Here is a 13,755-nt window from a genome sequence, read left to right as displayed (position 1 = left end):
GAGGCGGAGCGAAGCGCAGCCATAGTGCTCCTCCTTAAGTAGCTAGAGCATGTCGCAGATCCCATCCAGTCTGTCCAGGCTGTCCTATATCTGCGCCACTGCCACTGCCAGTGCCAGTCATATTCCATTCCCAGTGAGTGACAGATTAGCGTGCTGACATTAAGTTTGTCCTTTGGCATTGCAGCTCTCCGCACATGGGCTTAAAGTATTGGCCCGGTCGTTCGCCGGCCCAATCCCTGGCCATCACTGTGCATAGGGGCTCTGCCCTGGTGCTGCTATCCCCTGCAAATGTTGATAACGCATTGGCGACGTCTGTCCGTCTGGAGTGGCCACACACATTACAGCATGTTGCGGTCGGCGTGAGTGCCGCGTGGGTGATGCGATGTCGACGTGGTTTCTGCGGTATGTAATGTAATGAGTTTTACATGGCTTGCACCCGTTACCTACTTGGCAGCCACCACACCGGGCTTTGATTGTCCAGCCCGCACCTGATTTTTGGGCTCTGATGATCTTATACCAATTAACTTTTTTTTGTTTTTGTATGCGTTCGTGCACATATCGTTTCACTTGGTTTCCCAACACTGACGAATTAAAGCTGCTGATCGACTGCATTAAAATCGAGATGGTTCTTTTGAACTGAAGAGAAGTGTGTACACACCAATTTGAAAATCCATGGGAAAACTATTGAAAGATGAGGTCAGAAAAAAAAATGCTTGCGGCCAGCGCATAAAAAAAGCAGACGCATAAAAAATTAATAAGCAGCCAGAGGCGATAGGGTGGTCAGTGGCGAAGGACGCAGTGCTGTTGTTCTTGTCTATTTTCTGCTGCTGTTGCTGCTGCCACGCTTTGACGACGGACAAAACCCTTCTGCCACGGCTGCGGCCCCCGCCCCTTTGCTTCTGGCGCTGTCCACTAGCTAGACAGAGACATCATTAATGCATAATTCAAGCGTTTGGCAGTTTTGTGCACGATGCTTTCAATATTCAATTTGAATGCCGCCCAAAGCGATACAGAACGGTTTTGTGTCTGGCTCTGTTGTTTGTGCCTTTTTTCCTGTTTTCCCGGATTCTTCTTCTTCTACTCCATCGCTTTCATGCTCGCTTATTTATTTGCCTGTGTCTCTTTCTTTCTCCCACACCGCCCTCCACACTCCGCCCACCACTCCCCCACACCATACCTGCTGCATTATTCAGACTCGGAATCGAACAAAATGCATGATAAACAATTTCTAACGGGCCAGAGACAATGGCCGTTCGCTCACTTGTCATCCGGTGGTTGTTGTATCTGGGTATGCCCTTCAATATAGGGTATCTGTACTATAGGGAAGCGTATCGTAACGCAGAGAAGGCCCCGTATATTGGCTCTCAAACTATAAGCTGATTAGAGGTATCAAAATCAGAATGCCTGTCTGTTTTTATGTATATATCGAGTCACTATAGTACTTCCTGTGTGCAAGAGTATCAAAAGCTTCTGTTCCCGGAAACTAGTCTTCCTTCCATGTTGTTCTTGTACATATTTATATAGTATTTGCCGTCCTCGTTTGTGTTACGCCCCTCCTGGGCGTTTTTTTGTATCCTACCTATCCCACGAATGCCAGCAATCAATGGCCGCTCGACTGCTCTGTCCAACAATAGAACCTACCACCGTGCATGCGTTAGTTGTTTATTAAATATAAATGATTGTCACTTGCGAAACGAATCGAATCCGTACGAAACGAAATGTTGATAGTGATGATTGCTTGAATTTCATTGAGCAGGACAATTGCTGCAGGGTCACTCGACAAAGGTTCTCACTGCACTACCTTGTAAGTACTTTTGGTAGTTGTTGTAGTGCTGCAATTCCTAGTAATTTCTACCACCATTCCCAGAGGCTTTCGCCTTTACACGAGGATGATGATGATGATGGCAATGACGATGACGCCTTGCCTTGGACATGTAAGGGCACTTTAGGCGGGCGCCAGTTTGACAAGTCATGCAATTGATATTGATATTGGCCATTTGCTCGTCATAAAATGTGAAGCGTCATGACGGCATCCCGTCAACATGGCCTTACCAAGCAAACGGACCACCGCCTCACCACCACACTGAATACTTCCAACTGTCCAACCATTCATCGGATATTGACCACAAAATGCCATTAAAAAATAATTACGAATTTTAATTGGCATTTAGTTCGGGGCAAAAAATGAAGTGCATTCAACATTAAATGTGATTATGCCGGATAGACGAGGAACTCTGTCCGGTTCGGTGAAGCGTGCTTAACAATCGAAGTCAATCGGATTACTTTCGACCCGTTTTCAACCCAGGCAACCAGTTTGAACCCGAATCAATTAACCTTCCATAAAAACGATCCTTGGACAGCGACCTGCAACCGAAATCTATTAGCTTCCATTTTTAGGAACAGGGTATACCGCAGTCGAGCTGCCTCTGCTATAGGCTTTTATTATTGATTACCTTATCGTTTTTCATTCGATACTGCATTATAATAATGCATGTGTCTGTCACCTGGCGCATGTTCTGATTGCAGTTAGTGGCATAGTACGCCACTTAAAAATCAATTAACATCACGCGGCAATTGATTGCATTCAATGGCGTCCAGGCTGGGCAGCTGTCCAGCCATCCAGCAATCCACTCATCCATTCTGATGGAGAGCCCTCCAAGCGCGCAATGGAGATGTCCACCTGCCGCCGGTAATCAGGGAATCTCTGAAATAGTTATGTATGTATTTCGTGTCATATTTATGCAATGGCTAACGATAATGGCATCACCTACGCGGCGGCAGCTTCGGTGCACCTCAAATTGTGTGGCAACATGACAACGCTGTCCGACTCCCTTCCCTTATGGCCCAGTATTCCGCTTGCGTGCATGCCACCACACCACACACACCCCACATATGTCCGCTCCCCACTCTGTCCGGTGGCACCCGACCAGTATGTACACACTAATTGCGGTATTAAAATAAACTACAATTGCAAATGGCGCATTTTATTTTCACAAAGCGGAAAGGGCGGAAAGGTGGAGCCGAGCCCCTCTGCTGTTGCTATTATTTGCTGTTGCCATTACTGTTACTGTTTCTGTTTCTGCTTTGCCATTTGCATTGTTGCCGACTACTGCCGCATTCTTCTATGTAATTGTGGTCCCGTAATGTGTGACAATTAAATCAAGTTCGGGGAAACTTGTGTGGCACTCAGGAGCCGCCACAGCGAGAGATTCCCGCGAAGATGTATGGCCAAAGCCGAAATATCTGTCCCCTGCTCACATTTCTCTCTAGTTTGGAGGCAGGGGGCACATAGCAAATATCACCCTTACCCGTAAACGCCTCTGGCTGTAGGCTGTGTATGGCATAATCATATTTGAGGCTTTCCCGGAATACTCGTATTCGTGCGACTGCAACCTCAATTGCAATTGGAATTGCCGTTGACCAGTTGGTTAGCCTGGCTCTCCTCCGTGGTCCGGCGTCAACCCTTCCTTCACTCTTGCCCATCCACTCCCCGCCATCTGCCATCCTCTCTTCCATCGTCCGGAGTCCGCGTCCATCGCTGCTCGTTGTTCTGTTTGGTTGAAAACCACAAATTAAGCAGAGAAATCCTTGCCGTGCATGCGAACGATGGCGCCGCTGCAAACGAAAAAAAAATGAATGCATGGCGAATGAAATGGTGTGGAATAATAAATATCCTCTATAAAGATAGAATTTAATACTAGTATTCCTACAATTGCAACAATTTTCGAAGAGAAGATAGAGGGCGGGCAATTAAGTCTAGAACCTCTCTGCATTGGCTGTCCAGCTGTCCAGCATACCCTCTCCTTGGGCGACCAATGGGTGTGCAAAAAGAAAAAATCCAAGCGCTGGCGAGCGCCCACAAACATGCAACATCCCGACCTCAATGTATTACGATGGGGCGTGGTAAGTCTGGTCTGGGGAGCCAGATAAATGCCCGTTTCTGTTGCAGTTACTGTTACTGCTGCTATTGTCGCTGCCATGTTGCCACGTTGCATGCAAACAAGTGCACGCTCACACACACCAACACAGAGACAAGCACGCTGACACGCTGGTGCCCGCACGTCAGCGCTCTTGCGTTTATTTTCCGTTTCCGTCTGTCCTCGTCCACGTCGTCGTCCTCAACGCTTCTGCTGCACTTGATGCTACTGCCACTGCCACGGCTACGGCTGCGTCTCCGCCTTCTCCTTCTGCTGCAGCACATCCTGCTGCTGTTGCGGTCAATTGCTGCGCTCAGATTGCGCGTTAATAAGTTGCTGTTTCTGTTGCTGTCACCATTGCAAGGACTTGCAAAAAGCTGCAGATTCTGGGCATGGACATGGACAGCATTCCAGGGGAGCATTACGGCATCCGTAATTTCCATAGGTTCGCTTTGCCACAGGACTCGACGCTTGGGCCACAAGGGGGGCTGTCCTAACAATTGCAACATAGTCAACCAGTCAATGACAGAATTATCAGCTTCAACAACATGTTGCTGTTGCTGCTGTGACAACTACAACATCGTCCAGATAGCATCAGCAAAGCTCTGTGCCCCAATGGCCGACACAATGTTGTTGCCGCTGCTGTGGATGCAACAGTGTCGGAGACAACTTCACTCAACTCGAGCAGAAGTTTTTTATGTCCCCGACCTGAAACTAATAACCGTAATGCTTAACGTTTATTGAAAAAGGTAGCTGCCACCTGGTCACATGACCACCGGGCCACCGGCCCACAGGGCCACCTGGGATGTGTGGGAGGTGTCGGTGTCATCCCCGGAATGTCCGGCATTCGGACAGTTCATAAATATCTCCCAGCAGCTGCAACTTTTTGGCGTCGCATTTAATGAATGGAGAAAATAGAGAGCGAGACGGGCTCCAAGCTTGACCAATTTCCCCGCATATCGCCCAGCAAATCCAAAAGTTTTGGCAACTCTCTGCTTCTTTGGCCGGCAATTTTTCCCTCACTTCGAAGTTGTTGGGGGCTGGGAATGCAATTTATCGTTAAAGAGTGTCCTGCCTCTGCTCCTACTTCCAGTTCGGGCGGTCATATACAAATGGAGGCGATACATTATGCATAGGCCAGCATTCACATTCACTTTGCGGCGGAAGAAAAATGATCAACAAATGATTGACATCGGAGCTCCTCTCCTTCCCCAGGAAGTGGCGTTTCCTGTGCTAAACTTTGGCCAAGTGAAAAACTTGCTGTCAGCATAAGATAAGCGCCAGAAGTTAATAGACTTGTAGAGCAGACGCACCCAGCACACACACTCCCCCCCGCTGACCCCGTGGCAAGGTCTGAGAGTGAGGCTGAGTCCTCTCCCAAAAGTGGAATTTTATTTATTTGTTTGTCGTTTCGGCATGTGGCGCGTGTTCCCATCCGCCCCTGACAGGCATATAAAAAATAGTGAAATAAATAAAAATGTTATAGACGCCCACTCACAGGCAGCAGCAGCAGGCGGTGGGTGGAGCTACTGGCGGCTTATCAGCCAACTAACAATTTAAGTTGTCATCCTGATGTGAGGGGCAGAAGTCTCCAGCTACTGCCGAGTGCCGGGCAGATGTTTATCAAGGGCCAAAACTTTTCTGTTTAACCAGACTTTTGCTTAATTCGAGCGTCTGTCTGTGGCCTGACCTGACCCTGTAGCTGTCCCTGTCCCTGCCCCTGCCCTTTGCCCTCTGTCCGTTCTGGCTTTTCTTGGTCAAAGTTTAGCTCATCAACAAATGATGCATGGTTGTTGCTGCTGCTGCTGCTGCTCGTATTGGTTCCGGAATGGGGTGTGTGGCAGACTGATTGACAGCTCCTTCCGCTTCCTTCGACTCCCTTGATGAGTGTGCGTGCGGGTGTGCGTAAGGGACCTGCTTATCAACTTACTTTCAAAGTCAATTTCAATTAATCAATTGTCAAGTATTTTGACAAGAGAGTTTATAACTCATTTGGAGACGCACGGACAGGCGGGCAGGATGTGTCTGCGGTGGCTTACTGCACACTGTACAGACACTCCTACGCTAGTCAGGAAAGCGGCAGCAGAGCAAACCCACTGACAAGTGTAAAAATGCAATCACAGAGGCGTGCCATCTTCATACGAGTACATTGTATGACCTAGGTTGTAGCTGTTCCTGATGATGTTGCTGCTGCTGCCGCTGCTGCTGGTGACACTGCCATGTCATCAGTCTCCCTCAGGCATGGAGTCAACCAGGGAGTCACCCCTCAGACAGGGGCCATCCCTCAGCCAGGGACAGTACCCCCTCCTTCATCCAGGAACACGCCTCTCTCTATCCAGAGGACGCGACGCGCGTTTATGTTCTGTTATTTACAATAGCGCATTTTCACACATATTTTTTCAAAGTCAACAACATGATTTTCGCAGTCAGTTCGTACGCTGCACGACGTGTGCATAAAACCCAAACTCAGTGGCAACAATAGCGGGGCAACAACAATAGCAACAGAGAAACAACATTTACATTTTAAGTAGTTTTTAAATCGCTGCAGACAAACGTCAGAGTGTTGACAATTTATCATGCTCCCGTTTCACCCGCCCCCCGCCCCCCAGGCAGTACTCCCATTCGCTCTATGGGGGTGTCTCTCAGTACGTGATGTACACTGAACTTGGAAGAAAACATGATCCACTCGATGTTGGAATATTGAAGCATCCAATGGAGATGTTAAAACTATTTTCAAACATGTAAACGATCTCTTTTTCATATACTTTCTTCCAGTGTATTGCAAATATCCTCATTTTTCTCTAAGTGTTCTGCTGGCAACAGAGCTGGTGCTAAGGCAACTGCAATTTTTGATTGATTGCTGTCAACAGAAGGGGACTTGCGCTCAGTCACGCACTCCAGACTCCTCGATCCGAATTCTTTTCCCCCGCAGACTACCGACTGCAACGGACTGGAACAGCAACAGAAAAGTTTTTACATGACCTCCTCCCCATCCACGTTGGGGGTTTTATGGGAATTTCATTTTAATTAATTTAAAGGCGAATGCAACTTATTGATTTATGTCGGCCACTGTTCTCGCACTTGCAAATGAGGCTGAAGTACGCCGGCGGCTGTCCACTTAAAGGAAGAATACTCAATTAGCTCTGGCTGCGGATGAGCTGAGCCGGACGATGACGCTACGGATGATGGCTGCTCCTGAGCTTTCATTAAGTTGATTCCAGCCTTTCGGGTTGGGCCGGTCAGCACATGGCTGGAGCCTGTCACTGATGCTCACATATGCAAAATTAATTACTTCTGCCGGAGCTCCCTTCGAAAACATCGGCTAAAAGTTTAAGCTGGAACGCATTTTTACCCGAAATTCAATTGAAACTTTGCAGACGACAGAGAATGCGAGTGCAAATGCAAATGCTAGTGCGACATGACTAATTTCCGTGCTTTCTCTCGTTCTCTTTGGCAAAGTTTTCATAAAGATGCCGATGCCAAAAGTTGCATGCCATTGAAGGATGGGAAGGAATTTATGAAGTGCCTCGCCCGCGGCTGATTTCACTTGCTTTCCACCCTCCTCTTCGCAGTCACCCCCCCCTTCACATCAATTGATTGTCCAGGAATCGAAAAATTTTATTTTACTTGAGTTTTTCTTGCATCCATCCAATGTCCAATGTCCAGGGCCATGGCCATGGCCACGGCCACTTGAAGCGCATTTTCTGCGCCATTTCAATTTGGACTTCTGGCCCCTAGCCTCCCCCTTTGGCTAAAATGTACGAATTACGGAGTATTCCCTGCCCTCCGTGGCAGCTCTAGCTCTCCCTTTCGCTGGTTTGATAAATTGTCTGGAAATTACAAATGGACACAGAGGCCAATAGCTTTTAGGCCAAGTTCCTCTTGTTCATCTCGGTTTTTGGGTTCTGGGTTCGGCGTTCTGGGTTCTGAGCTCTCGGTTTTTGGGTGGGTGGGTTCGGTTCAGTGGATGGGGCAGAAAGAACATTTATGGTAATTTAAAATAAATGTGTGGCACGGAATTGGGGGCAGCATTCGCATTCGGTTTTCAGGAAGATTCTAAGGAGAAGGCGCTTCCTGTCTATTTACGCTGATTTATGGCCGAACATTGTTGACTCTTAATGGCAAATGTCGACAAATTTGCTTTAATGGTCAATATAATAGATGTTGCTCTGCTGTTTTGATTTATGCCCCGGACCGGACCGGACCGGGCAGGACAGGGTCGCCTCTGAGCAGTCTGTCTACATGTATTTTTATTTGGATCTGGCATTGCACCATCAAACAAACACAACACACAAAATTCATTGTGCAAAATGCCCCAAAATCTGTGCCGGTGTGGGCCCCTGGTACTCGGCGCGGCGAACCGGTGAGTAGCGATCGCATCCGATAGAATTTCGATTCTATACTATTTCGAAAATATCTGTCATCAGGGCTGTTTACTGCTCTGGGCCGCTGCTGGACGCCGTACAGAGGTCAAACATGTTTCCGGACTGCAAGACTTTCGTGGACATGAAGAGCAAGTATCCGCCGGAGAGGGTGCTGGCCGACTATGAGCTGTTCCGCAATTGCCGGAAGAACGATGGTTCCTTCCAGTTCCTGCAGATGTTTGTGGAGGTTCGACACAGTTCTACGAGGGCACATTGCACATATATTTATTTATCATATTATATATTTATATATTTATCATTTATCGCTTACAGAAACACTTTTTGGAGAAAGGCACCGAACTGGAGCAGTGGACACCGCCCGACTGGAAGTGTGAGCCGCCGTTCATCAACAGAATTGCAGATCCGGATCTGAGGAAATTCGCGGTGGACCTAAACGGCTTGTGGAAGGTGCTGGGCCGGCGCATGAAGGACGAGGTGAAGGAAAATCCAGAGAAACACTCCATCGTGTACGTCCCCAACCCAGTGATTGTGCCGGGCGGCCGCTTCATCGAGTTCTACTACTGGGACTCACTGTGGATTATCCGCGGTCTGCTGCTCTGTGGGATGCACGATACGGCCCGGGGCATGATCGACAACTTCCTCTCGATAGTGCGACAGTACGGATTCGTTCCGAACGGAGGGCGCATCTACTACTACGGACGCTCGCAGCCTCCGATGCTGATACACATGATGAAGTCCTACGTGGACATAACCATGGACGAGAAGTACGCCATCCAGTCGCTGCCGCAGCTCGAGACCGAGTTCGACAACTTCATCGAGAAACACCAGGTGCAGGTGAGGGGTCGCACCATGTACCACTACAAGGACTGCTCGACGGGACCGCGGCCGGAGTCGTATCGCGAAGACGTGGCCAGTGCGGCGGACTTTTTGAGCGAGCCCGAGAAGGAGCGGCACTACACGCAGCTTAAGTCGGCCTGCGAGTCTGGCATGGACTTTAGCTCGCGCTGGTTCATTGCCAGGGATGGAACGAATCGGGGCACGCTGAAGGACATCCAGACCACGTCGATAGTGCCGGTCGAACTGAACGTGATCCTCTTTCGCAGCGCAAAGATCCTGGTCGAATTCAATCGCAAGGCGGGCAACACCGCCAAGGTGGAAGAGTACTCGGATATTGCCTGCGGCCTCGTGAAGGCGGTGCGCGACGTCCTGTGGAACGAGGAGGCGGGCATCTGGCTGGACTACGATCTGCTCAACAACAAACCGCGGCCCTACTTCTCCGCCTCCAACTTCTCGCCGCTGTGGGCCCGCGCCTATCCCCTGGTGGACACTGAAAAGATCGCCCGGGGCGTGATGAAATACATCAAGACGCACAAACTGGACGACTACCCCGGCGGAGTGCCCAACACAATGAACAAGGAAACCGGCCAGCAGTGGGACTACCCGAACGTGTGGCCCCCCATGATGTTCATGATCATCGACGGGCTGTACAATCTGGGAACGCCCGAGGCCAGGACAATGTCCGAGCGCTGGGCTCATCGCTGGGTCAAGAACAACTACGAGGCCTACAGCCAAACGGGCTTCATGTTCGAAAAGGTGAGCTATCCTTCCTTCAATCCTGCTGATGATTCCAGCAGGCCATGTCCATCCCTCGCTTTCTCTTTCAGTACAATTGCGAGAAATTCGGCTCTGGTGGAGGTGGCGGGGAGTACCAGAATCAGACGGGTTTCGGCTGGACCAACGGCATCATTCTCGAGTACCTCTTCAGGTATGGCCAGGAGCTCTCCCTTGAGGATAGCAGTGATGTCCATTGCAAGTGCAAGGTAGGAAAAGCGAGTAAAGCAGGCACAGGAGGCACTTTCAGTGACTGCCCGGAGACAAGTAACGCACGAATGGACCCGAAAAAGAATTACATCATCACCAGCGACAACCATATCGACGCCTGTAATAGCCCGTTCCTCAGCCCGATTTCAAGTCCAGGTGCCAGTCCGCATAAATCAGTGGACGAGACATCCAATCGGGTGAAACAGTCCCTCGTGGCGAACATAGTCGGAAATCCTGTGGTTCCCAGTCCGAGACGATCCACGGGACGATCAGTGCTTCCCATTTCAGGACGATCGACGATCACCAGCTATCCACAACTAAAGGAAGCTGCTGCGGGCGAGTACACTGAGCAAATTGTTCCTCGGGAGCAAGCCTCTGCTATTCCTTACATTCGAGACCAGTCGGCTGCTATTCCCAGTCCCGGACGACTTACGATACCTTCTCAACCAGAATCCAGGCTCCAGTCCATTGCTCGAGCACAAGACACTGATATTCCTCACAGTCGAGAACAATCCGCTGCTTATCCTAAAACTCGAGAACAGTCCGCTTTTGATCGTCACAGTCGAGAACAGTCCGCTTTTGATCCTCACACTCGAGAACAGTCCGCTTTTGATCCTCACAGTCGAGAACAGTCCGCTTTTGATCCTCACAGTCCAGAACAGTCCGCTTTTGATCCTCACAGTCGAGAACAGTCCGCTTTTGATCCTCGCACTCGAGAACAGTCCGCTTTTGATCCTCACAGTCGAGAACAGTCCGCTTTTGATCCTCACAGTCGAGAACAGTCCGCTTTTGATCCTCACACTCGAGAACAGTCTGCAGCTATTCCCAGTCAAGGGCGAACCACGATCGAGTACATTAATTCTCCGGAGCGTTACATTCGAGAACATAGCAGTGCTGTTCCCAGTCCGGCACGATCTCCGACGCTTACAGTTGAGAACAATACAAATAAGCTGCTGATCCTTACGGTTGAGAACAATAACAACAATAATGTCATTCTTAATCAACGACTATCAAGGAACGCGCCTCAGGCTGTTCCTCGAGAACAAACCAATGGTACTCAAAGTCCGGGACAATCACCTATTCAACGAGAATCCGGCATCCCGTCTCCTGTGGACTACACTGCTTCTACTGATCCTTACAGTCCGGAAAAATCTGGTGTTGATCCATACGATCGAGAACAGCACGCTGCAGATCCTTACAGCCGAGAACAGTCCACTGCAGATCCTTACAATCGCGAAAAATCGGCTGCAGATCCTTACAATCGAGAACAGTCCACTGCTGATCCTTACAGTCGAGAAAAATCAGCTGTTGATCCCTACAATCGAGAACAGTCCACTGCTGATCCTCACAGTCGAGAAAAATCAGCTGTTGATCCTTACAATCGAGAACAGTCCACTGCAGATCCTTACAATCGGGAAAAATCAGCTGCAGATCCTTACAATCGAGAACAGTCCACTGCTGATCCTCACAGTCGAGAAAGATCAGCAGTTGATCCTTACAATCGAGAACAGTCCACTGCAGATCCTTACAATCGGGAAAAATCAGCTGCAGATCCTTACAATCGGGATCAGTCCGCTGCAGGTCCTTACAGTCGTGAGCAATCTGTTGCTGATCCTTACAATCAAGAAAGATCCGCTGCAGACTCCTACACTCAAGAACAATCAGCTGAAGATCCTTACCATCGAGAGCAAGGCCCTGTTGATCCTTACAAACGACCACATCTCTGTGGGGCTCCCAACTGTCCAGGACAACACAGGATCCTGGCCGCTATCCCGTTCACTGCTGCTGCTGTTCCTTACAATTCCACTACCGTGCCTCACAGTAGAGAGCAAGACGATGCTGATCCCAGCCCGGAGCGTTCCCCGGTTCCTGGTCATCGAGAAACCAGGTTCGCTTCCTGTCACCAGAGTGACCCTCTTTCTGTGCCTCGAGAACAAGTCGCATCACTGGCTCCCACCGCAGCTGGGGCACAGATGCTTATGTTAGCACCCAACGAATGTTCTCCCTGTGGGTGTGGAATCAGCTCACCCCAAACTTCGGGGCTTCAGCAGAGCGCAGAAATCGTTGGCCCCCAACACAGTAGAAGCCATTCGGGATACGATGGTCCAGATCCTCCACAAGGCTGCGCCATCTGTCCGCACTGTGGCGGCATCCAGGAAGAACCGACCGTAGACTCTAAGGCAACAAACCAGCCATCGGTAACAGGTATGCCAGTGAAGAAAGTGGAGCCAGTTGTACCAGGGAAGCCAGAGATGCCATCGGATTGTGAATGTGAAACGCCGCCTATCAGTAGCACCAAGCTCCCGGCCGTAAAGCTGTTCCCACTGGCCGATCGAAAAGACACAGATTGTCCGGAGGAATCCAAGACCGTCGATACGTTGTGCTGCGGTTGCCCCATTGACCCCAAGTAAAAATCTGACCAGAAACTGTAAAATTCCAAATTTCAATCTCAATATAGCCACTGCCGAAAAAAAATGCATTTTGAGTATTATTTTTGTTTGATATTTATTATTACTAATTGCTTTACTATTAGCCACGATGCCATCGGAGTCGTCTCTAAGCTCGGAGATCGTGCAATATGCAATACCAAAGAGTATACATTCAGAGAGTGACAGTGTCGCTTATACATATAGGGGAAAGGGTATTCAATGAAAGAAAGTCTGGAGTGCGAGTTTCGCCTAATTTCTTCCTCGACAAGCCATTCACAACCCCCTACGGTTATCTTTATGGGCCTGTCAATATCTTTATGACACACAGATACACAGACACTGAGATATACATACAAATACATTTGGGGCAGGGACACATTTTGAGGGAAAGCGAAAGTCTTGTTTGACACAATTTCCGCATGCCCCAGCCAAGCCGTGCAACCCATCTCTTTCGCTCACTCCCCCTTTCATTCTCTCGGTCTATCCGGCCGTGTGGCCAGATGGTTGTGTGTGTGTGTGTGTTCATGCTTGTAATATTTGTGAACGAATCATTGATGTGTTCGCACAGACAGACAAACATACGCTCATCTGTTCACTGACTCATAAGCTCTCTCCCACACACATACACTCACATACCGAACCGAACGAAAAAAGCCAGAACATTACGATTATGGAAGGGATACGGACTATAAGATGCCCTGGACCGTAGTGCTATACGACCACATACCGGCTACAGCACACTACTTCTTTAACAATGTCCTATCTAGATGAGTTTTTGTATAGTCTAAATCAACACTTTTTCATTCTTCACTGTATAGTATTTGGGACTGTGAATAGTACATGGTATTCCTCACTTTTTAAAAACGTTTGCAGGAATACAGCATACCTCTGAACTCCACGGGCATATGGGGTAAAAATACGCGCGCTCCATTACAACGGTTCCCTTCGCCACCGCTCGCTGACAGCGCCCCCCGCTGATGCGATTGTATGGCTCTGATATTATTGAAATGCCATTTTGATTGGCTTTGATGTGTGGACGGGTGGGAGAGTAACGATTTGATGTTGCTAAATGTTACATGCAGATGCCCGATATGGGCCATGCTGATGTGATTAAGCGATAAGTAGTCAGCCATGCAGTACTCCATCCAGAGAGATATTAGATCGTTTGTGCCCCGCTCCGATGATTTCATTCGCTGCTAATTT

The 13,755-nt window shown here is 49.0% G+C and overlaps 1 protein-coding gene across 2 annotated transcripts; it reads left to right on the top strand.

Annotated features, from left to right (window-relative positions):
* The first annotated feature begins 8,125 nt into the window (after nt 1-8,125).
* Nucleotides 8,126-12,598, top strand: LOC6898249 (uncharacterized). 2 transcript variants are annotated; one of them, XM_033378195.1, is made up of 5 exons: nt 8,126-8,280; nt 8,345-8,528; nt 8,615-9,895; nt 9,967-10,888; nt 10,919-12,598. In XM_033378195.1, exons 1-5 carry the CDS (start codon nt 8,228-8,230, stop codon nt 12,532-12,534), a joined length of 4,056 nt encoding a protein of 1,351 aa, XP_033234086.1. In that variant the 5' UTR covers nt 8,126-8,227; the 3' UTR covers nt 12,535-12,598. The 2 variants fall into 2 exon arrangements, with proteins under 2 accessions (XP_033234086.1, XP_002138315.3); XM_002138279.3 differs by having other exon boundaries at nt 9,967-12,598.
* Nucleotides 12,599-13,755: the final 1,157 nt, after the last annotated feature.

This window comes from Drosophila pseudoobscura, chromosome 3, assembly GCF_009870125.1.
Source record: "Drosophila pseudoobscura strain MV-25-SWS-2005 chromosome 3, UCI_Dpse_MV25, whole genome shotgun sequence".
Classification (NCBI taxonomy): Eukaryota; Metazoa; Arthropoda; class Insecta; order Diptera; family Drosophilidae; genus Drosophila; species Drosophila pseudoobscura.
This window is presented reverse-complemented; position numbering and strand designations above follow the sequence as displayed.

Coding starts and splice junctions, on each gene's coding strand:
- LOC6898249 (XM_002138279.3), top strand. CDS start 8,228: ATGCCCCAAAATCTGTGCCGGTGTGGGCCCCTGGTACTCGGCGCGGCG. Junction 8,281..8,344: donor GTACTCGGCGCGGCGAACCG/GTGAGTAGCGAT, acceptor ATCTGTCATCAG/GGCTGTTTACTGCTCTGGGC. Junction 9,896..9,966: donor CGGGCTTCATGTTCGAAAAG/GTGAGCTATCCT, acceptor TTTCTCTTTCAG/TACAATTGCGAGAAATTCGG.